This window comes from Triturus cristatus, chromosome 1_2 (assembly GCF_964204655.1).
Source record: "Triturus cristatus chromosome 1_2, aTriCri1.1, whole genome shotgun sequence".
NCBI lineage: Eukaryota > Metazoa > Chordata > Amphibia > Caudata > Salamandridae > Triturus > Triturus cristatus.
Window position 1 is genome coordinate 293,459,832 of NC_140580.1, and position 21,503 is coordinate 293,481,334.

The 21,503-nt window shown below is 44.9% G+C and overlaps 2 protein-coding genes across 14 annotated transcripts in view; one reads left to right on the forward strand and one right to left on the reverse strand.

Annotated features, from left to right (window-relative positions):
* Window positions 1-12,636, reverse strand: part of FAM149B1 (family with sequence similarity 149 member B1) — a 511,501-nt gene extending 498,865 nt beyond the window's left edge. For 6 of the 8 annotated variants that reach the window (XM_085603798.1, XM_085603792.1, XM_085603789.1 and 3 more), the window contains exon 1: window positions 11,953-12,636. In XM_085603798.1, coding sequence (XP_085459924.1) covers window positions 11,953-11,999 — 47 coding nt within the window. In that variant the 5' untranslated portion in view covers window positions 12,000-12,636. The remainder of the gene's footprint in view (window positions 1-11,952) is intronic. The other 2 variants (XM_085603795.1, XM_085603790.1) reach the window with 1 other exon arrangement.
* Window positions 12,637-12,780: 144 nt separating this feature from the next.
* ECD (ecdysoneless cell cycle regulator) overlaps window positions 12,781-21,503 on the forward strand; it is a 444,921-nt gene continuing 436,198 nt past the window's right edge. The window contains exon 1 of one of the 6 annotated variants that reach the window (XM_085603785.1): window positions 12,781-12,918. The gene's annotated coding sequence lies outside the window, so the exon portion shown is untranslated. Of the gene's footprint in view, window positions 12,939-13,178; window positions 13,308-13,450; window positions 13,593-21,503 lie in introns of those variants that run through there. The other 5 variants (XM_085603784.1, XM_085603781.1, XM_085603783.1 and 2 more) reach the window with 5 other exon arrangements.

Consider the following 21,503-nt stretch of genomic DNA (forward strand, 5'->3'; position numbering starts at 1 on the left):
AGCTGTCAGACAGGGCACTTTTTCCAGCCTTTAATGTTTTTTATTATTAATTATCTTTATTTCGGTCACTGGGACCATAAAAGAATAAAACAATTTTATATACAATAAAATGCACAAGATTCAAGGCAATGCAATATATCCAAAAATGTGCCATAATTCTCATAGAAAGCATACATAATATCCAATTTAAACAGAGACTACAGTTTGATTCATGTGGCTATTAAAATAGAGACTACTCAAGTACGCGAGTACCATATGAAATTCCATGCACAAATTACAAAAATCATTAGCTGCATTCGGGTACGCTATTCAATTTGGTATAGTAATTTCGAGTAAACCACATGGCTGTTAAAAATTTCGCAACTGCGAATACTATAGAAGCTGTTAAATCAGTTTTTAAAACTCTGTATGCTGAGAGATGGCGAGAGAATCCTAGATTTTTTAATAAAGGTACCAGCCAATACTTTCTCGGTCTCTGATAAGCTTGACAGAAAAATAAAATGTGCAAATCTGACTCGATTGGGTAACCACACGCTGGGCATTGAGGTGCAAGTTGCGAATGGGACCAATTAGCCATATATTCCCTGAGAGGTAAAGTGCCATAACGCCATTGAAGATAGAGTTTCCTTGTTAAAGAAGGGCTTATGTTGTCTAAAACAAGTTCCCGGTGATAGGTATCTTTGAAGGTCAAAAATTTATCAGACAGAGATCCGACCCGTACACTCGTAATAGCCACACGCAAATTATACTCATGAATGGTTGATCTGAGAGTTTTGCGTGAGATCTTGCAACATGTGTTGGCTGGGTCAGACCACAGATCTGGTCTTCCTATCTTTTCACATGTCTGTTTGACAAACTTTAACCATGGCACATGGGAAATTTTTGCAAGGCATAGAATCTCCTGGAGTTCCGCTCTATAACCCAGGAGTTCGGGTGAGCTCCATAATTTACGCCAATAGATAATTGGTTTAAGAGCAAGCTCCTCGGAGATAGGTTTCAGCCCTGAGTCTAGTCTCAATGGCAATAAGGGAGTGCTGGGCGGTAGAGCTGTCAGATGCCTGAGAAGGTTGTTCTCTATGACCCGGAGTTCCTGATTTAGAGTATAACCCCAGGTTTCTCCTCCATAGAGCCCAGCGGCCCTCGCCTGGGTTTTGTAGATGTGGAGACGGGGGCCTAAAGGCTTATATTTCAGGCCCTTCGTCATTCTACAGATGGCGCCAGTTGTCTGGGTCAGCTTGAGTTTTACCTTTGTTTGGTGTGAGTCCCAAGTCATATGCTGATTAAATGTAACCCCCAAATACTCAAAGGTGTTGACCCTCTCCAGACTGGCATGACCTATGCGTGGGCTCGGACGTGTTGAGGGGGGGGGGGGGGGGGGGGGGTTGAAGATCATATATTTTGTTTTTCCCGTATTGATCTCCAAACCGTGTTTGCTACAAAAGTCCACGAAGCCATCCAGGACCCTCTGAATACCCATCGGGGATTTGGAAAGCAGCAGGGTGTCATCCGCGAACATAATCGCGGGCACCCTGGTACCAACCAACTTGGGAGAGTCGATGTTATTTAACTCATTTACGTGGGCGAAGACCCCGTTGACAAAGAGGCAGAAGAGGGTCGGTGCAAGCACACAGCCCTGTCTGACCCCCCTGTCAACGGGGAAAGGATCCGAGAGGGCTCCTCCTCTGCCACACCTTACCCTAGCATAGTTCCCCCGGTGTAGTATCTTCAGGAGTGCCAGGAGCTCCGATGGTACCCCTAGATCCGTTAGAACAGCCCATAGCCTGTCTCTAGGGACTCGGTCAAAGGCTGCTCGCAGATCAACAAATACTGAATATAAACTACCACCCTCAGTTAAAACAGTCTTCCAGTAGAGGATATTCAGGCGGAAAATCTGGTCTACCGTTGATACGCCTTTCCTGAACCCCGCTTGGAAGGGACTCAAGATTTCATTCTCCTCCATCCAGAGCTGGAGGCGATTTAATATCAGTCTTCCGAATATTTTTTGTGAGACATCAATTAGACTGATTGGTCTATAATTGGCTGGGAGCAGAGGCGAACCCTTCTTAAAGATAGGGACGATCTCCGCGCCCAACCACGTCTCCGGAACCTCCATGCCCCCCAGAATGGAATTAAACAGTAGAGCAAGATAGGGTGCCCATATATCCTGCTCCTGTTTGAAAAGGTCTCCTGGTAGGCCATCCAAACCTGGTGCCTTGCCAGACGCCAGCCCAGCAATAGCTAATCTGACCTCGCTGGTTGTAAAGTGCTCTACATCAGTGAGGTTTTCAACCGCCCTTGATGGGGAGACTACCAGATTCCCTTCCGGCAGGCGGTATAAGGAAGCGAAATGATCTGACCATGCGTTAGATGAGATATTTGGCTCTACTGCAGACATCAGATTCCCTGAGCCATTATTGGCAGTGCGCCAAAATTTGCGAGAGTCTCCAGAGGCTAGTGCAACGGCCAGTGATTCCCATTTGTCACATTCCCATTCCTTTTTAGCATTGTTCAATAGGGTTTTATACAGTGATCTCTTAGTCCTAATGACCTCAGTTCCCGATCTCGCCTTAATGGAATTTAATAAGCTAGTTTTAGCATTGCGGCAGGTCTTGTTATACCATGACGGACCTGCCACACTTCCATGTAACGTTTCACAGGATGAGTGAGAATTTCAGATAGTGATTTCGAGAGATCTTTATGTAGTTGCCCTAACTGGGTATGTAAACTCCCAGCCGGGAGTGTCTGTATGTTTTCGAATATGGGAATTACCCTAGCGTAAAGTTTGGGTAGGTTGTCTGGATCAGAGGTTAGACTTTCCCATTTCACTCTGCGTCTGTTATTAATTAGGACAAGCCCCCCTTCAGGTGACATCCTTTGCTTTTCCCTGGGGTTAAGGCCAGGATGGTCGTATTCGAGCTCCAAAGCATTGTGGTCGCTATCTTCCCTACATGTCACTCGAAAACCAATGATATGCGGCCACAAGGCTAATGGAACAAGAATATAATCAAGTCTCGACATCCTGCCAGGCCTATTGTAGGTAAAGTTAGCTGGGCTGTCCAGGCTTGTCCTTCCATTACAGGCCCGAAGACCATATCTTAATGTTAAAGAAGTTATTTGTGTGGCCAATGGTGTCCATGCTCTTGGCGGCGGTGCATTCAGTGGAGGTATGGACCACTCTAAGTCCTCATCCTGGGCCAGGTCCGCCAAAATGCCCGGGAGGGTTTCATATTGGCAATTAAAGTCTCCTCCAATTAGAATGTGCGTGCCCGGAACAATTTCATCCAGGACTGGCACCAGTTCCTCAATTGTACGTGATACCTGAGGGGTGCTAACTGGCCTGGAGTATATATTAATCAAGAGGAGTCTATTTGCATTTGTCCACTCAAGGCGGACTACCAGAATATCCTCTGATTTTTGCGGACAAACAGTTGCCCTGCATCACAGGTCGCTAGCAACCCATATTGCCAAGCCCCCAGAGGGGCGGCCTGTTCCACTCCATTTTGCTTGTGAGGTAAATGATGCAAAGCCTGGGTGGATAATATCATCTCTCGCCCATGTTTCTTGAAATAGACATATGTCTTGGGCTTGTATGTAGGTACACCAATCCGGGGAGGTGATTTTATTTGCCAAGCCTGCCACATTCCAGGACAAAATCTTAAGGGAGGAGGAATTATTTTCCTCCAGCTGTAAGTTTGAAGCCATTTCCTCCCCATCGCCCTGCTCTAATGTGGTAGTAACGACTAAATTTGGTAGTTGGGTTGCAATTTCCTCACTTAGGTTAGGGACAACCAAAGGGAACGTAACCCTTTTATCCATGCCTGAGGAGTCCCATTTGGCTCTGGACTCCTCCGGAAAAGTGGGTCTACATTTATAAATTACCTCCTGCCCCTGCCACTTTTGTGGTCAATCCACCATATCTAGACTAGAAAATCTGTTATGGGTTGAAAAATAATCTAGGGACGATGGTCTAGGAAGGGGATTTATCCATGTAGGCCTTGGGACACGATTGCCCAGGCGACTGGGTACTAGTTCCCATCGCTCATCTAGCTGTACTTGATTATCAAGTGGATAAAAGAAAGATAGGGGACGTGGAATGATAGAAGTCCCTTGGCCAGGATGAGACCATTTACATATGTGGGAAACAGTACATGGGTCTCTGAAGTTAATCAGCACACAATCCCCTTGGGTCGACTTTCTGGTGTTCCTATCCAAGGGACGCGCCTTACCATCAGTACCTCACGGTTAATACCTTCTGGAAGGGGCCTATTAGCTGAGAGCCAGTGTATGACCTTGTTTTTTAAGGCCCCCTGCGGTTCACGAGTAAGGGGGGTGAGTTCTGGTATCCCCGTGAGGATTACAGTATAGGGGATAGCCTCAGGTGGTAGGTCAATAGATCTATAATTTACATCTTTGCGTTGGGCATCATTTTGTGATTCAACTGACTTCGCTTGTTGGTCTAAGCCTTGGGAGTTAATGTTTTTACACTATTGCTTCACATTTAGGCACACGTTTGCACAAAAACTGCTTTTTGACTGGTAAATGGGGATTTATTGGTTCAATTATTTTCACATAAGTAGATAGAACGCAATCCTTGGTGGTTTCTGAATACAAACATTATTGAATGGTGCTAGTCCTGCCAGATCTTTTCAATGTATTTTTTTGGAGCCACTCCGCTTAGAAGAGCTTTGACGTTCCTGCTCTAATGCTTCATTAAGATTGATTATATTCTGTTCTTATAGGGTTAATTCATCCATTCCCAGATTCGAGTTTGGATCTGTGGTGACTAACATGCTAGGTAGAAGCTCACAGTGGGTACTGATCTTCAAAAAAAAGTCATTATTAATAGAGCTTGGGCATGATCAGTGTAAGGCGCATCCCACAGAATCCTGGTCCTGGCAGCTATTTTTTAAGCTATATCTGGGATCCAACCAATCCAGTTAAATATACAGAATGTGTAATTTTCCATCACCAGGACATAATCCAGGAGTACCTGCATGTTGTCTGCTTTCTGTTCAGAGCAGCACCGCGCAGGCAGTGAGGGGGCTTTCTTATTTTCATTAACAGCTATGTTGAATACAAGGACCTCATGTGAAGGGCCATCTGCCCCTCTTTAGCTCAAGTATCATTTCAGCTGGAAGCCATCTGGAGCCTAACCACCTACACACCAATGCAATGGATGGAAACATTGACACACAGCTTATCATTTCATAAGTATTTTAGAGAAACTATGATTTGGAGGCAGGTTTGTGACTTTGTCCAACCTCTCCCATGTAAAAGATATGTATGCACCATAAGAATGCCAGTTTTATCTGTGCATGAATAATTACATAAATAATGATTTAAAGGGCACCTTTATTTTTTAATTCTTTTATAGAGCTACTCAATCAAAGATAACTTTATTTCGGTTCCAAGAACCATAAAAGCTTAACAAATGTACATAGTGCTACTCATCCCAGTGTAGGGTGTCACAGTGCTCTACATCACACACAGAGACAATAAATTATACACGTTTATAAATCAAGGTATAAAAATGTTACAAAACACAATGAGGGTTATATGGTGCAGGAGTCATACATTGTCCATACTTGTAGATATTATATGTTAAGAGTGCATGGTCGCCAGATACACAAAGATAAGATTTAAAACATAACACAGTGATTGGGCTTGGCTGTACTAACAAAACTATTACTACCCAAAGGAACGATTCTTTGCAAAACTAAACCATCAACAGATTGAGAAAAAAAACAACCAAGATCTACACTCATGACATGCAGTTGCATATAGCTCCTTGGTTCACAGCACGTTGTGCTATACAGTGATTGCAATTTATGAACTGGAACTAACAAAAGGACCTCTGCGTCAAAAGCAGTAACCCACTTACCTATCTACATTTTATTTTGAAGGTTTTATTTTGAAGGTTTTATATAGCGCTAGCTCCACCCGAGGGTATCAGAGTGCTTTACATTTGCAATGGTAATAAACAAGAAAGCAACAATTATTATGAGCGAGACAAATTATACAGGTGGTCAGAGAGTAAAAAGAACAATTTTGAGTACGAAGTGAGATGAGTGCGTAGAAGATAAACAAAAAACAATTAAAAGAACAAGAATGTCGTTATAGATAACAATTTTACAGTATACCAAGGAGGGCTCGGCGGACATAGTAGGGCGTGGGAGAGTATAATGAAGGGGAGAGGGGTGTGGAGGGTGTCAGGAGGGGGGTGAGTGAGTGCGAGAGGTAGGTGGAGTTGCCTAAGGAAGGAGGAGTGAAAGTAGTTGGTATACAAAATTTCGTTTTACCTGCTCCGCCTTCTCTATTTTGCATGAAAATACTAATTCCGTAACTTTTCCTAATTACTTACGTATATTAATTGTTTGCTGTGGTCTAATTAACCAACTTCACACGTTAATAAACACAAAATTTCAAGCATGACTAAATGCAAATTGCATGGCTAGTAACCCTAATAAATAACTATGGTACGCATATTAACGGTAGATTGTGTTGATATAGAAAATTGCATGGTTATATTGCTTTTGTGATGTTTTGCGTTCCTGCTGGGACGAAAAGGTGAGTAATATTGCTTTAAATGTTGCTATAAGCTAGGAAAATACGAATATATAAAGGGATTAGTGTGGGTTTAAACATTAGAATCTTCATTTCCGTATATTAATTATTCTTTATGTTTGTTTCGCTTCAGTTGGCATTCGGGCCTACTAGGCCGCAATATCCAAAATGGAGTTCGGAAGTGGCCACCGTCGTGTGAGCGCGATGTCTACTGCGCCGACTCGGATGGCACTGAAGATCTCCAGGCGTCCTTTGACCAAGTCACAGTGTTCCTATCCTTGACGGGGAACGTGGAGGACTGCCAAAGTTCAACTAGTGTGACTGACGGAGAAAACAAAAGGACACCTATTCCCAGTAGCCGTAATATGGATACTTCTGACCTTTTCGCATGAGAACTGGCCCAACCATGGAATGACATCTTTCATAGAGTATGAGAAACAAGGAACTTTGTGAAAGCCATCTGAGTTTGCAAATTTGATGGCTTGACCAATCGGAGCCATTTCCAATGTAACAAATATAGCATGTTACCCAAATTTTATTATAAAAAGGGGATTAGTAGAAGGGTGGGGTTGTTGCGTTCCAGGAGTGTGATCCAAATCCCGTTGACCGATTTGCTTGCACGAGGGTCAGGTCCCCAGAGATCTTTGGGACTGTGTCGTGCAGGGCGAAAGAACTTTTCTCCGGCTGATTGAGTCTAGCCTGCAATCGATTGAAGGGTTATATCGGAAGAATTTTGATTTATGCAGTGCTAATAAGTTGCGGGAGAATGGTCGCTAAAATCTGAGATTAGGTAAATATAAATGTCATACTGATTTATGCTAATGTGATCAAAATTCTGATTGATAATTTTGATGATTATGCCAATGAAGGTGAATCTAATTAGATAAACTAAACAATTATTAACAAAAAGCGAGTTTGTGATTCTTTAAAAGATTCTGAGACTTTAAATGTGTTTTAGCTGGTTCTAAATCACCATCAACCAGTCCAACTAATTGATCCATCGACCAAGTGGTGAAGTGCCTTGATGTTAAGGTTAGGATTCTAGAAGTACAGATGTATAATATGAAAATAATGTAAATATTTCTTCCTATAGGTAATAAGGTACCCCCACACATGTCCAGCGCTTCTTTCCTCCTGTGTGCAGATTCAGAGTGAAGTTGTATGAGTGTTGGTGTTATGGGCCCCACCAATGAATGTATGCGTAAATGAGTAAGAGTGATGTCGGGTCTGTGACGCAGGGAGGATATGTAAATTTGCCCTTTTCCGCTGGAGCATAGTCAAAAAGAAGATCAGGGAATTAATTTCCCCAATATTTAGTGAGAAAGTGTATTTTAAGGTTTCTTTTGAAGCTGGCATAGGAGGGGTTACATTGAAGGTCTTTGGGGAGGACATTCCAGATGTTTGGGGCCTTGCCAGAGAAGGAGCGGGATTGGGAGGTGGGTTTTTTTTAGTAGTGGGGGTATGAGAAGAAGAGAGTTGGTGCTTCTCAACGTTCGGGCGCAGCCAGCTTTATTGAGTTTAGTTGAGAGGAAGATTGGAGTCTTCTGATAGAGGGCTTTGTGCGTAATACAGGCAATTTTATAGGAGGATCTGCCTTCGATGGGGAGCCATTTGAGGGCAGGTGAGATGTGGTCAAAACGTTTACAGTTTGTTGTTAAGTCTGGCTGCGAGGTTGAGGATGGATTTGATGGGGGCAAGGTGGATTTTGAGAGTACCAGAGAGAAGGGCATTTCCGTAGTCGATTTTAGATAGGACAAGAGATTGGATAACTAATTTGAAGTCTTCAGCTGGAATAGAAGGTTTGATTTTTTTGAGATGACGGAGTGTGAAAAGTGCACTTTTTGCTGAGTTCTTTACATGGGAATTTAGCGCGAGTTTATTGTTGATGGCGATGCCGAGTGATTTGACAGATTCGGCGGGGTTGAGAGAGCAGTTTAGGGCATTAAGGTCAGTGATCCAAGTTTGAATGGGGAGAGGGTTGTTTTTGGGAGAGAAGAGGATGATCTCAGTTTTGTTAGGGTTCAGTTTGAGATGGTTGTTGTAGAACCAGGTTTGGATCTTGGTTAGTGCAGTGTTAAGGTGCAGGATATCAGAATGGGATTTTATTTTATAGTACAGTTTGGTGTCGTCAGCGTACAGGTGATAGCTGATTCTGACTTGTTTAAGTACGAGGGTAAGGAGTTCCATAAAGAGGTTGAAAAGGGCGGGAGAGAGGATGGATCCATGGGGGACATCTAGGGAGACAGATGTTGGGCTAGAGAGGCAGTTTTGAATTTTAATTTGTTGGGATCTATGTTGGAAGTAGGAGGAGAACCAGTTAAGGACAGTGCCATTAAGGCGGAAGCAATCTTTGAGTGCATTGAGTAAGGTTGGGTCGTTAACTGTATCAAATGCAGCAGTGAGGTCAAGAAGGATGAGTAGGTAGGTCTCGCACTTGTCCAGGGCAAGGTGGATGTCATCGACTATGTTGAGCAGTGCAGTTTCAGTGCTGCAACCTTTGCGGAAGCCCGATTGAAGGGAGTCAAGAAGGCTGAACGTGTCAATGTGTTTGTCCAGTTGAAGTAGGACGCATTTTTCAAGGGCTTTGGAGAGGAGGTGGAGGTTGGAGATAGGGTGGAGGTTGTTAAGGTCAGCCTTGGGGTTTTTGGGGATGGGAGTGATTTGTCAGAGTTGAAAGGAGATGGGAACATTCCCTGTTGAGAGGGAGGCGTTAATGATGTTGGTCCAGTAGGGGACAATGACGTATTTGAGATCTTGGATGAGTGCGGAAGGGAGAGGGTCTTTGGTGTAGGAGGATGGTTTGAGTTTGGATAGGATGTTGAAGACTTCCAGTTCAGAAACGGAGTGGAAATTATGCCATGAGGCATTATTTTTAAGCGGTGGGATAGTGAGGAGGGGTACAGGAGGGGTATGCGATGGGAGGAGGAGTGAGGGAGTCAGGGGTGGTTTCAAGGGGAGGGGTGGAAAAGGTGTAGTATCCAGGGGATGTTGAGGGGTGAGCGAGGGTTGAGTTTCAAGGAAAGCACGATCAATTGTGGCAATTTTTTCAGTGAAAAAGTTAGCAATTTCTTCACATTTATTAGTGGAGGCCACCGGGTTGAGGGGTGCAGGGGAGGTTTGATGTCTAATAATGTTGAACAGTTCCCTAGGTCTGTTTTTGGCACGGGAGAGTTTCAGACGAAAGAAAGATGCTTTTTCTGGAAAGATGTGTTTTTTTGTAAGAGGATCTTGCAATTCTAAGGAGAGCAAGATGAGATGGGGAAGGGTGTTACCTCCATGTTCTTTCAGCCAATTTAAGTGAGCGTCTTTCTTTATTAAGGTCTAAGGTAAACCATGATTTAGAGGGGGCATTTTTTAGCATTTTAATTTTCAGAGGGGCAAGTTGGTCTAAAACCACAGAGACAGTTTTGTTGAAGTGCTCAGTGAGTTCATTTGCATTTGACGTGGGGGGGTGAGACGGAGTTGGGTTTGGAGTTTATGTTCCAGTGCGCTGGAGGGGGGTGGGGGGGGGGGGGATTTGCTTAAGATCTCTGGTCACAATTGTGGTTTTATTGTTTTTTACAGGGGCGGGTGGGGCTGGAGGGGAGATCGTGAACAGAATGAGATGGTGGTCAGACCAGTCGATGGGGATGATGTTGGATAGGGATGCCAAATCAGGGTTGGAGATGATGGCGTCTAGAATAGCTCCTTTGGCGGGAGTAGGGGAGTGGCAAAGTTGCTTGAGGTCGCTAATCAAGAAGATTATTGAGAAGGTTGATTGTAGGATCATCAGGTTCATTCCAGTGGAGGTTAGTATCTCCTAGGAAGAGATTTTTGGAGTTGGAGAGTAGCGATTTAGTTAGAAGGTCCGATAGTTCTTCGGCAAAGGGAAGGGGTTCACCAGGAGGGTGATAGATGTTATGAAGTCATATTGGGGGGGAACTTTTCATTTTAAGTTTGGCTCCTAAGTATTCAAAGGTTGTGTAGTCAGTGTTACTGATTGGGGAGAGTTGTAGTTCTTCTTTAAAAATGATTGCTAGACCACCCCCTATTTTTTCAGGTCTGTCTTTTCTGAGAATAGAATAGCCGGGGGGAAAGAAGGTCAAGGATGGGTGTAGAGTGGTCTTTGAGCCAGGTTTCTGTGAGGAAGGCGATGTCCATATCTTCGTTAAGAATGGTTTCTGAAATTTCTGTCGCATGCCGGACAGCCGAGCAGCAGTTCACGAGCATGCAGGTAAGGGGTTTAGGGTTGGTGTTAGGAGCAGGGCGTAGTTGAATGGCGGTGAGTTGAGGGGGGTGGGTCTGGGGGAGCTAGGAGAGCTGGGGATTCTGCTAGTCCCCATGATAACAGGAATATTGGAGTGAGGGGAGGAAAGATCTTTAAGTGGGGGTTTGTTAAGGTAGGCGTGTCAGAGGTCGGGCGGAATAGGTACTCGAGGTTCGAAGGGGTCTGTGAGAGCGGGTGAGGAGAGGCATTGTTAACCAAAGCTTGGGATACAAGCGTTTTCGAGGGCTAGCACATGGGGTAGCGGGCCAAGAGGGGCGGGTTCTGGGTTTGTAGGATTTGAACCAATTGAAATATTCTCTGAGTAGGGTAAGTTCAGTAACCAGGGTTGTAGTCCAAGTTACGAAGTGTCTGGTTGAGGTTGGTGAGGAGGGAAGTGGTAGTGGCTGGAATGGAGGAGGAGTTAGAGACAGAGTGGCTAGGGTGAGAAGGTTGATAGCTTGGAGAGGGCGGTTCACCAGGAGGGGTTGACGTGGGTAGTTCCGGGCTTGAAGGAGTGGGGGAGGCCACGGGAGGGGAGGGAGGTGTGGGCCGGTGTTGGGAGGGAGGGATGGATGTGATGTATGATGGTCTGGCGGGGAGTGAGGGGGAAAGGGAGAGAGGTTAGAGGAGAGTGTGAGGGATAAGAGGAGATGTGGTAACAACGTAATGGGTGGAAGTGTAGCTTGTGGCAAATTTTGAGAGCCCTCCCTACCCCAAGGCTTTCCAAGCACAAGCTCCACACAGACCACAGTACCAACATAAAGTTGTAACTCTCTAATTATGTAAAAATAGCTTTCAGAAAGATTAATTCAAATTTCTATTTAATACACATATAGTGAGAGGAGGTTAATTGGGCACCTATACCCTTCTGCAATCTTTCCGAATACTGGAATTGGAAAAAATGTACTCCGGGAACCCATAAATTGGGGGCCAACGTGTAGCAGCGGAGAGGGGTAGAGCTTGTGCTTGGAAAGCCTTGGGGTAGGGAGGGCTCTCAAAATTTGCCACCGTTGCTCAATACCGCTCCTGCACTTTGACAGGCAATAGCGAAACGCTACCGTCCCGCCCGCCGCTAACCATCCTTCACCTAACAGATGCCCTGACTGGAATGCCGCTGATAAGGTCTCCCTGTTTATACTTACATTGGTAGGGTCTGGGACACCGGCTTCCGTCGATACCGTGAAATCATCCTCCTTATAACTCACTGCAGCATGATCCCTCGGCTCCAGTGTAGACTTTCCGCCTTAGCATAGACACTATTTATTCTGGACCATTGACGTTCACTCCCTGGATTCAGGCTCTCTAAACAAAAGTAAGGACGTGTTCCACTTAGTTACATAGTCCACGTAATGCAGCTACCTGGTGTCCTATACTATTACCAAAGTTTACACATTGGGACCTCCTCCAGTACTGCCGCTGGATTACAAAAACGGAATGTATATAACAAGAGGTGCATCGAAGCATTGGAGTCTGCGAGGATGAGTGCTTCGAGGAACTGCACCGGCACAGTCCCGTAATTAAGATTGAATCCGTGATTTCTTGCGGTTCTTTTAACGAACAGTCTTTTGTCGAGTAACTATGGTATTAGTAACTCGCAGTACCAGAGCTGTGTCCCAAGTGAAAATCCTACTCAATCACGCGGAAGGATAAACATTCAACTTTTGGTGAGAAATATGCGCTAACCTAAGGTATTGCGTGCGTGCGGACACTTGCCATACAATTGGCTGGGCGAACTTTTATCAGCTGTTTATTGGCTAAAGGAAGCTCGCCATGTCGATGATTGGCTGGAAAGCTTGGTCAACTTTTTATTGGCTCTCGGGTCAGGATTCCACCCAGACAGATTGGGGGAAAGCATGTCAGCTCCTTAGCTTCTGTGCCAGATAGAGCACGTGTCGCAGTGTGTTTAGCTGCTAAACGTTCCCGCCTTCTATAGGTGGCCGTGCTCCACCGGTACAAGTCAAGAGATTATTACACTTTACTGAGTGAGTGACTGTTCTGCTAAGCAATATGCGGCCCTGGATTCAGAAAACGTCTCCGCCTGACCGAGCCAGTGACCAGTTCTGAGGCCACACGCGAAACACCAGTGACTCGTGTGAACGAAGTTTCAGGTACTGGACTCTTAACCAAGGCAAGCTTGATCTTATTAAACCTAAACTCAGCTTTTCGGTGTGACCCGTCGCCTGAGAGCCACACGGCCCGTACCTTCGTCATGTGGGCGTCATTCTCAACTGCGCTCCCTCACTCCGCCTTGTCGTCTGCTCCTTCTTTGCACGTCCTGTTGTATCCGGTACCACTACTGCTCCTAGTATTGCTATTCTCGCAAGCGGACCTCTATTGCGTCTTGTCTTTTTACTAAAAAACGAATGCGTGTATCCTTTTGTCATTTACTGTCATTGGGGTTCACCAGTTTATGAGCACAATTGTCTGTCCCCGTCTCTGAGACACTTCATATTAGAAGATTACGACTGTAACCCGCGAGATTTCCAAGGCCTGCAAGGTATTCCGCTTCTCTTCTCCAGTCTCTGATTATTTCCCCGGGCACCCTCTCTCACAGTCTCTGCACACGGCTGTCGATCCAGCTGTCAAGAGCGTCTCTGCGACGCCTTCCTGTCGTCTTGACTACCGATGTACGCACATTGTGTGCGTCAGCCGGAAGTAACTGGAGAAATGACGATATTTAAAGGCGACTGCTGCCAAAAATGCAGTACAACTGGTGTCAGGTTGTACCACTTTCAGTTTCTTGCGATTTGCTGGAATAACACATACGGAACATAAAAATAAGGTTTTAAAAAAAGCTACTTTTCACAATGCTTGCTCCTGACATTGTTTTTGCTTATTTACTGTATGGCCCACACGCAACAAATATTAACAACAATTACTCTAGCAATTATTAGCTAAGACCGATAGTTATGTGCTCAGTGTGCTAATATATATATAGAGCAAACATACATTTGTAGAAGGTGTAAGTGAGGTGTCCCTGTTTATTGTGCCGCATTTGGCGCAATCGTAGTTGGTGTCTCAGAGTGAACCGGGTTGCATGAAGATTAGCACATATTATCGATGCACATCAGTACCAGGCTATATTTACACATGTTAGTATATTATGTTAAATCGATTTGCTTTGCCAATGTTTTGTTTTCTCAATGAGGCGCATCCGTGCAAAGGTGGCAGTTCAGTACTTGTTGTTCGTAGTCGTACAGTGGTCACAATTGGGGTCTAAGCTATTGTTCCTCGCTTGCTAGCAACTTACTGCTGCTATTGTCGTACATACCTATCACGGTGACAGCTGTGGTCACTGTCCAGTCCGTCTGTGGTAGCTGTTGCTGTGCTAGCAGGTGAGATTTCTCCTGTGCTCCCTGCTGCGTTTGCAGCTGTAGGATTCTGTTCCCTGCTGCATTTATAATGTTGTCTGTGGGGTCGCATGAGAGGAATGTTTGTGGAGAATGTGGTGTGGATTTAAATGTGACAGCTAATGGGAGGAGTGGCATCAACTTAGACGCGAGAACGTGAGCAGTATCTTCCTCCAAATAAATCTACAGGCTCACCTGCTTTACTGAATTGTTTGGATTTTAACAGCTGCTGGGGTTCTTGCTGTTATGACTGCTTTGGCCCTTGCAGTGCTTGCAGCTGTTGCAACTGTGGTGAAAGTTGTTGACCCTACCCTTGTGGCATCTCCCGTCTTTTCAGTAGTGGCACATGCTCGGTTTGCAGCTTTGGTGGAATCTGTTGTCGCAGAAGTTAGAAGAGGTTTCTTCTGTGCTTAAAGGCGTTGTTGCTTTTGTGATGGTGGCTCTGGGTATAACTGTGGTAGAAACTACTGTTGCTGCTGTGAAGATATCTTGGTTAATGCTGTACTTTCATCTTCAGTTATAGATGGTGATTGTTCCTCTGGTCCTTGACGTGGTGGGAAGAGTGGTCACTGCTGTGCTCCTTTTTAGGTTTAGTCTGAAGCAGCACATCCGCTGTCGCTTTCAAGACATTTAGTTTACTTACATGGGACTTAAAGCCCCTGCATTTCTTACATTGGTTGACGTCGTCACTAATTGACTTGGTTCTCTTTGGATAGTGTGTTGGCTTCACTTTCTCTTCTTGTGTTTGGCCCTCCCCTGAATCTTGGCCCAAGTACTTCTTCCTTGCCAAGCGTCCTTCCATTGCTCTCGCTTGCAGAGCTACATTTTTGTTGTTGTGGAAGCACTCCATAAGAGTGCATGTGTTTGTTCTTGCTGACCAACATGATGCTGTACCCTCCTCCCGCTGTCCGTCTTGTTGCTTGGCTCCTCCACCCCACTCCTCGTCCGTGTTATTGCTCTCTCTCCCCAGTCCCTTCAATAAACAATAAAGTGCCTTTTACCCCACAAACTCTCTGTCCCTGTTGCCCACCCATCTAGTTGAGCATGTTTGTGGACCAGCGAGATCACTGCGAGGCTTGTGCTACCCCCCCTCCCCCCTAGGTTTTGGGATTCAAATGCTTTCTAGTAAGTACCAGCCTCACCCAGAGCCTTCGAAAGAGGAATGCTCTTGAAAGTCAGAGCAATAAGTAAAGGCCTTTAAATTCTGTAATTAACTCGTCCCATTTGCCAGTGATTCAGCAACTGGGCCAAATGTCAGGCTGCTTTATTCTTATTACTGTTTACTTTTCCTTCACTGACTGCAAAGTGAGAAGAGTTTTTGAAGTGAATTTTGTGTCAATGTTGGACTTTTTTTTGTAATACCCAACAAAATGTAAATACCTATAAATTAACTGTATGCATTCAGCAGTTATGAAAGCATCAATAAAACACTTTCCCCTCAATTCTGAAGTACACTGGAAAGACGTTTTAAAAGGATCAAAACAACTCAAGACACTTACTTGGTGATGCATACATTCTAAATATTCACAGAAACCCTATTTCCACGCATTATCATTTGTGTGCTATATAGTTTTATCAATAAAACTACGTCTGTTCAAATTTAGTGGCCATTCCAATAGATAATGTGCTGTTTGTAAATGACATTGCGCTATCACGCGATGTTTTAGTTGCATTCAAAAATCGACCCTCCTCATGTCCATCAAAGATAGGTGGGTTGCGAATGTTTTTTGTTCTAAAAAGTGGGTCAGGGTTCTAAACAGTTTGTAAACCACTTATTTAGACATGTGCAGTCTCCTAGTTAATGTTTCATACATCCACGTTAAGTCAACATCTCCCACTCCAAATCTACACTCTAATAAACTGATGGATCGAGGCCTCTCGTGTTTCATCAAACCAAGTAATCTCCACTACGACTCCAACCCCATAACCCTTTATTCCAGAGTACAGTTCTGACCATTAACCAACACATCATGACGAACAGCCTGAGGGTCTGCATCCACTATTTAAACGCAAAAGAGGACACTGTTCCTACGGCCAGGCGCAAAATGTCACCCAGGCCCAAAAAGAAAGAAAAAAGAGAAAGAAGAGTGAAAAAAGATCCTAGGTGAAGGACCCACTCAGCTAATGGAAGACCACTCTTTGTCCTCTGATGCCCTCACACACCCCGAAAGGTGTCATGCTTCATCATTGGGCAGTGCTCCTCGTAGGGCCGGCGCTGCAATCCCCTACGGGCCCCCCGAAGGGTCACTTTATCGGAGATCTTTTGAGGACTGCCGGATGTTGCATGCGGGTGTGTGGTGAGTGGGTCCTCAGTGGAGGGTGAAAACAGTGCGTGCAATTGTGTAAAAAGGTTAAGAAAGGGATCATCATGCAGCCAATGTAGAACAGATGTACCCTTAGCAGAGTCTAACTGCTTAATAAAATATTCCCCTGGTGATAGACTTTGCCCAGGTGTCTTAGGTCATAGGTCGACATGTTTCGCGCTTCTGTCGCCATAACGGTCGTATGCGCTTCTTCAGGACCAGAACTAAAATGAAGGTGCACGTGAAAAATAAAAGTAAACATAAAAAAAAAAAAAAAAACCATAAAAACATATTAAGTACGGCGGCTCAGCCGTTGGTCTGCATCCACTATACCAGTACTTCAAAACAAGCTGTAGCAAAGCACAATGGTCTCACCTATGCGAGGTATTGGCTTTGTCAATGATTTTTTTAGCCATGTTGTACAGAAGTGTCAGTGCTGTGCAGCATGAAAGGTAAAAAAACAGGGCTAAAGTGAATTTTTTTTGTTTTTAATTTTCAGCTATCCAGCACAGCAGCCTCACTACTGTACAACATGGCTACAAAAAATTGACAAAACCAATACATCGAGTAGGCGTTACAATTCCCATATTTCTGCCTCAAAACCAGGTGTAGCTCAGGAGTGTATTATGTAACGAATATAGCTGTTGCCACTTCATTCCAGTACTTATGATTTGGGAAGATGAGCATTCACAAAGCATGCGTTGCTGAAGAATGCTGGTCTATGATGAGAAGTGGAAATACGATATGATCAGAGTGGCTGCTCAAATTGGAGTCCTGTAGAGAAGCATAGTCTGCAGTAACCAGGAAACTGCACTTTAGTTGGCCTTTGGGGATGGCAATTTCAACTCTCAACTAACTTTAAATAAGGGCGAGGGGGTCAGGCATTTATGTGATGTACAGAAAGGTTTCTGCTTCATGGAGTCCGACTGTCAGAATTGGAAACATTTTTTGCTTATGGCCAGAAGCTCGAGTACACTGTTGGCAGATAGCAAAGCTGGTTACTAATACCTCACCAAACCACATAAGAGTTTTTGCTCAGTTATTCCAGTATGGTACTGATGCTCCAGTACTTATGTCAAGGCCATGATTTGACTCAAGATTGGGGTAAATTGTCTTTGAGCACTGGAGTAATAAGTGTTTAGAGAGGCAGTCCTCATGCATATGCCATTTACCAGTGTTTGAAGAGAAAACAGACTCTGTGCTGGAATGATTTACGCCAAGCAGGGCGCCCACATGCTCTGACAGTTACCCTCACACACAAAATAGTTCGACCCCCATGCTACCAGGGGGGCTATGGGAGACTACATTAAGGCAGACCACGGTGGCCACCACAAATGCCTCCTCAATAGCAGAAGTATTTAGTCAGGCCAGCAGCAAGGGCAGGGCCATTGGGAGTCACCAGCAGTAGTCTTCTTCCTCTTGGACCCATCAACCATAAAATAACTTGACAATTGCCAGTTTAAATTTGCTTCTGGAGGCTGGGTTTCTGTAAAAGTAAAGGGCAACGAGCGCAAGCTGGTGAGCCAGCAAATTAGTCTTCTTAAGAGGGTTTCCAAATTTATCCAGGGAAGGTGTAAGCCCAGAAAACTCATAAAGATCTTGAATGAGGAGTGTAAGCTTGAGAAAAGGAGCAGTAGACTTCCCTGTCAGAGGGCAGGTAGGTCTTCAGGTACTTACTGATCCTCCTATGCGGCAAGGGTTGCCTCCCACTATTTGACTTGTGCTACCTCAACACATTCAATATGAGTGTTTGCACACACTATACAACATTAGGTACAAGACAGACTGGTCTCTGGGTGTAGTTCCACAATGTTTATTACTTTCACATCTTGATTAGGTGCCAAAGGAAATACTTAAGATTTGCTGTAGGAGGGGGTCACTTTCACTTTGCAGTCCTGCTATTTTGTCCCAGAACTCTCCCTAACAACGTATGGTAACTTAAACTCCTCAGCAAGCAGTTCAATTTCCAAAACTCCACATCCAGGAACCTTCAGCACAATACTCTGGGAGGTCGAAGTCCACACTCTAGTCAGACGAATTAAATGGGACGCTTTAGGTGCTGACACGGTGGGCACTTGGCTCATGGGAACAACTCCAAATTTTACTCACAATTCTCCCACAGACTACCATTACTGGTGGGACAACGCCATTGCCAAATTACGAGACTTTTTAACAGGCCCTGAAGCTCACCACAGACGCCCCAGGCCTCACCCGCAGTGGATTTTTGACCCAGTGTTAGCCATCCAAAGAAGATCCCTAAGGAGGGCTGTGCGCCTGCACAAATCGAAAGGCACAGAGCTTTCTGCTAAAAATATGGCTTCACTGTGCAAAGCTTATAAAAATCAACATGGGAAACCAAGAAAAAAAAGAACAGAATAACTGGCAAAAATATTTGCCCTGTTAAAGGAAAAAAACCTGACCCACTTCTGGAACCACATAAACAAGCTTCGTTCCTCCAATAAGAGCAGGGGTAACGCGGTCCGTGAAGAAGTCTGGTCCCAGTATGTGATTCAACAATACTGCAGTGATACTCTGGATTCTGAGGAGGGTGAAATTAGAGATCCTGCCGATACTACGCAGATAGAAACCCACGAGCTGTCTACTCCGGCCGAGGTCTGCAAGTATTTGAAAAACGACGGCGGTCCAATGGCCTTCCATCTGCGGTATTCAAATGTGCGCTGGAAGATTGGGCTAAGTTATTAGTCTCTTTATACAACTACGCGTTTACTACCCATCGGTTACCAGACTCATGGAAAGGCTCGATCTTATGCCCAATTTTTAAGAAAGGAGACCCCTCCCTTCCAGCTAATTACCAACTCATTGCCCTATTAGATCTTGAGGCTAAGGTATATGCTCGGTGTCTTCTCAGGTCGCTAGAAAAATGGGTAGCGGAAAACAACGTTCTACCATACTTTCAAACTGGGTTTCGATCCTCGGCCTCCACAATAGACAATATTACTACTTTAGCTATCCTGAGTCATCAAGCAGCGCAAAAAAATCATCTCCCCCTCTATTGCTGCTTTATAGACTACAGCGCTGCCTTTGACAAAGTGTCTCGTAACACCTTATGGAGGAAACAGGACAAATGGGAGATCCCTCAGAGTTTGCTAGGAGCCCTCATCTCCTTGCATAAGAACACATCAGAACTGGCCCAACGGCAGTCTCTGCAAAAATTCCAACCTCAGATGGCTTAACCTCTTGCGTGCTCATGGCGAGCTCAGCTCGTCATGAATCACAGTGCAACTGTGCTCATGACGAGCTGGGCTCGTCATAACTGCCGCGGCCTGCCCACGCGTGATTAATTCCCCGCCTGTGCGGGAGAATTCATCAGTGGGCGGGGTCGTGACGAGCTCTGCTTGTCATGAGCACAGCTCCACTGTGAGTCATGACGAGCTGAGCTCGTCACGAGCACAGCGCCGCTGAGCCTTGCGCCGCAGGGGAATTACCCCCGCAGGCAAGGGGTTAAAGCAAGGATGCGTTCTTGCTCCACTCTTTACACCGCCGATCTGGGGAGATTCCTGGAGAAAGGAGTCTCCTTCCGCCAAAACTGGGCTTTGCAACAAGGAACCTGCATATTCTGCAATACGCTGATGATATCGTTATAATGGACCAGGCAAAATCTGGCCTCCAAAGTGCCTTGAGCACGCTCCACAAATATAATACTGCTAACGTTCTAAAAATTAATCAGGATAAGACCAAGGTCTTGATCTTCGGCTGTGGCAAGAAAAAGAAAACTTTAACTTGGAACATTGGGCCCTCAAAGATCAAAACAACATCAAAATACTATTACTTGGGGGTTTGGTTTAGCAAGTCTTCCAGATCATCAGTCCACTTGGCCGCCTTAAAAAAGAGAGCTGGAGCAATACCGTACAGCCTGACCCGACTCAATCAGTCCCTGAGTAGTCCTTCTGCCGAACCCATTCTGAAGGTGATTAAAGCCACTCTTCTCCCCGCCTTAAGTTATGGTCATCAGGCCTTTCCTGGCACATGCTCGGCCAGTCTTGACCACGCCCAGTTTTCCATTTATAAAAAAAATCTTTCATCTCCTGAATTACATCCACAGGGCAAGAGTACGACTGGAGCTGGGCCTCCAAAGACAATCTATTTTTTGTGAGGCTGATACCCTGAAATATTTTATAAGGTCATTAAAAGCCGCAGACAACACCCTTAAAGCCCGGTTAAAAGAAACTCTTGCCAGCTCTGGGAATCCGTGGAACCGTCAAATTGTAAAAGCCATAAGAACGCTACACATCGACGAATCATTACTAACCACAGACTCTATTCCATACACAGTCTGGAAAAGGGCTATCAACAAGCAGGTTAGACAAATTTCCTACCAGATGGACATCCAGATCCTAAAAACAACAACTATCCTGCTTCCCTTGAATAACTGATACTTGCCTGTGGTACCTCAATTTTACCTCCTGGAAAGTCTGAACGCCGTGACCCGAAGGAATATAATGTTCATGCGTCTCTTAGGTTTGCGCTCCACTGCCTTCAACTGATGGGCTCCATCAAGTGAGGAGGTGGCCTGCAGACTGTGCAACTACAGGTCTGAATCATGGTTGCATCTTCTGTGCTGTTGTCCCGCCCTTGGCGCTCCCAGAAGACTTCTTTTAAAACCTTTATATTTAAAAAGGGGCACCAGTACATGTTGGGAGGCATCGGTCCTCTGCTTTACTTCCCTAGAGATTCAAGAGCTTGCAAGGGCAGCAGAATATGTGAGACTCTTGGACAATCTGTTTTTACCCCCTTCTATCCCCGCCCTTCCAGTTCCTCCCCCCCCCCCCCCCCCCCCAAAAAAAAAACTTATCACAGACTTTTTTTGCCCCCTGTCCTAGTATCCCTGTACCAAATTATTTTATCCTTGGCTCTGGAAACCAGTCATATGATTATAATAGTAACTACAAAACTGCCTCGCCAGTAATCTGTATATGAACTTAAATTTGATGTTTTTTTTGTTTCGGCTTTTAACGTGGTAACAGCGCTATGATGACATTTTACTGCAATGGTTTTAATTAACTGTGCTAATTTAATAAA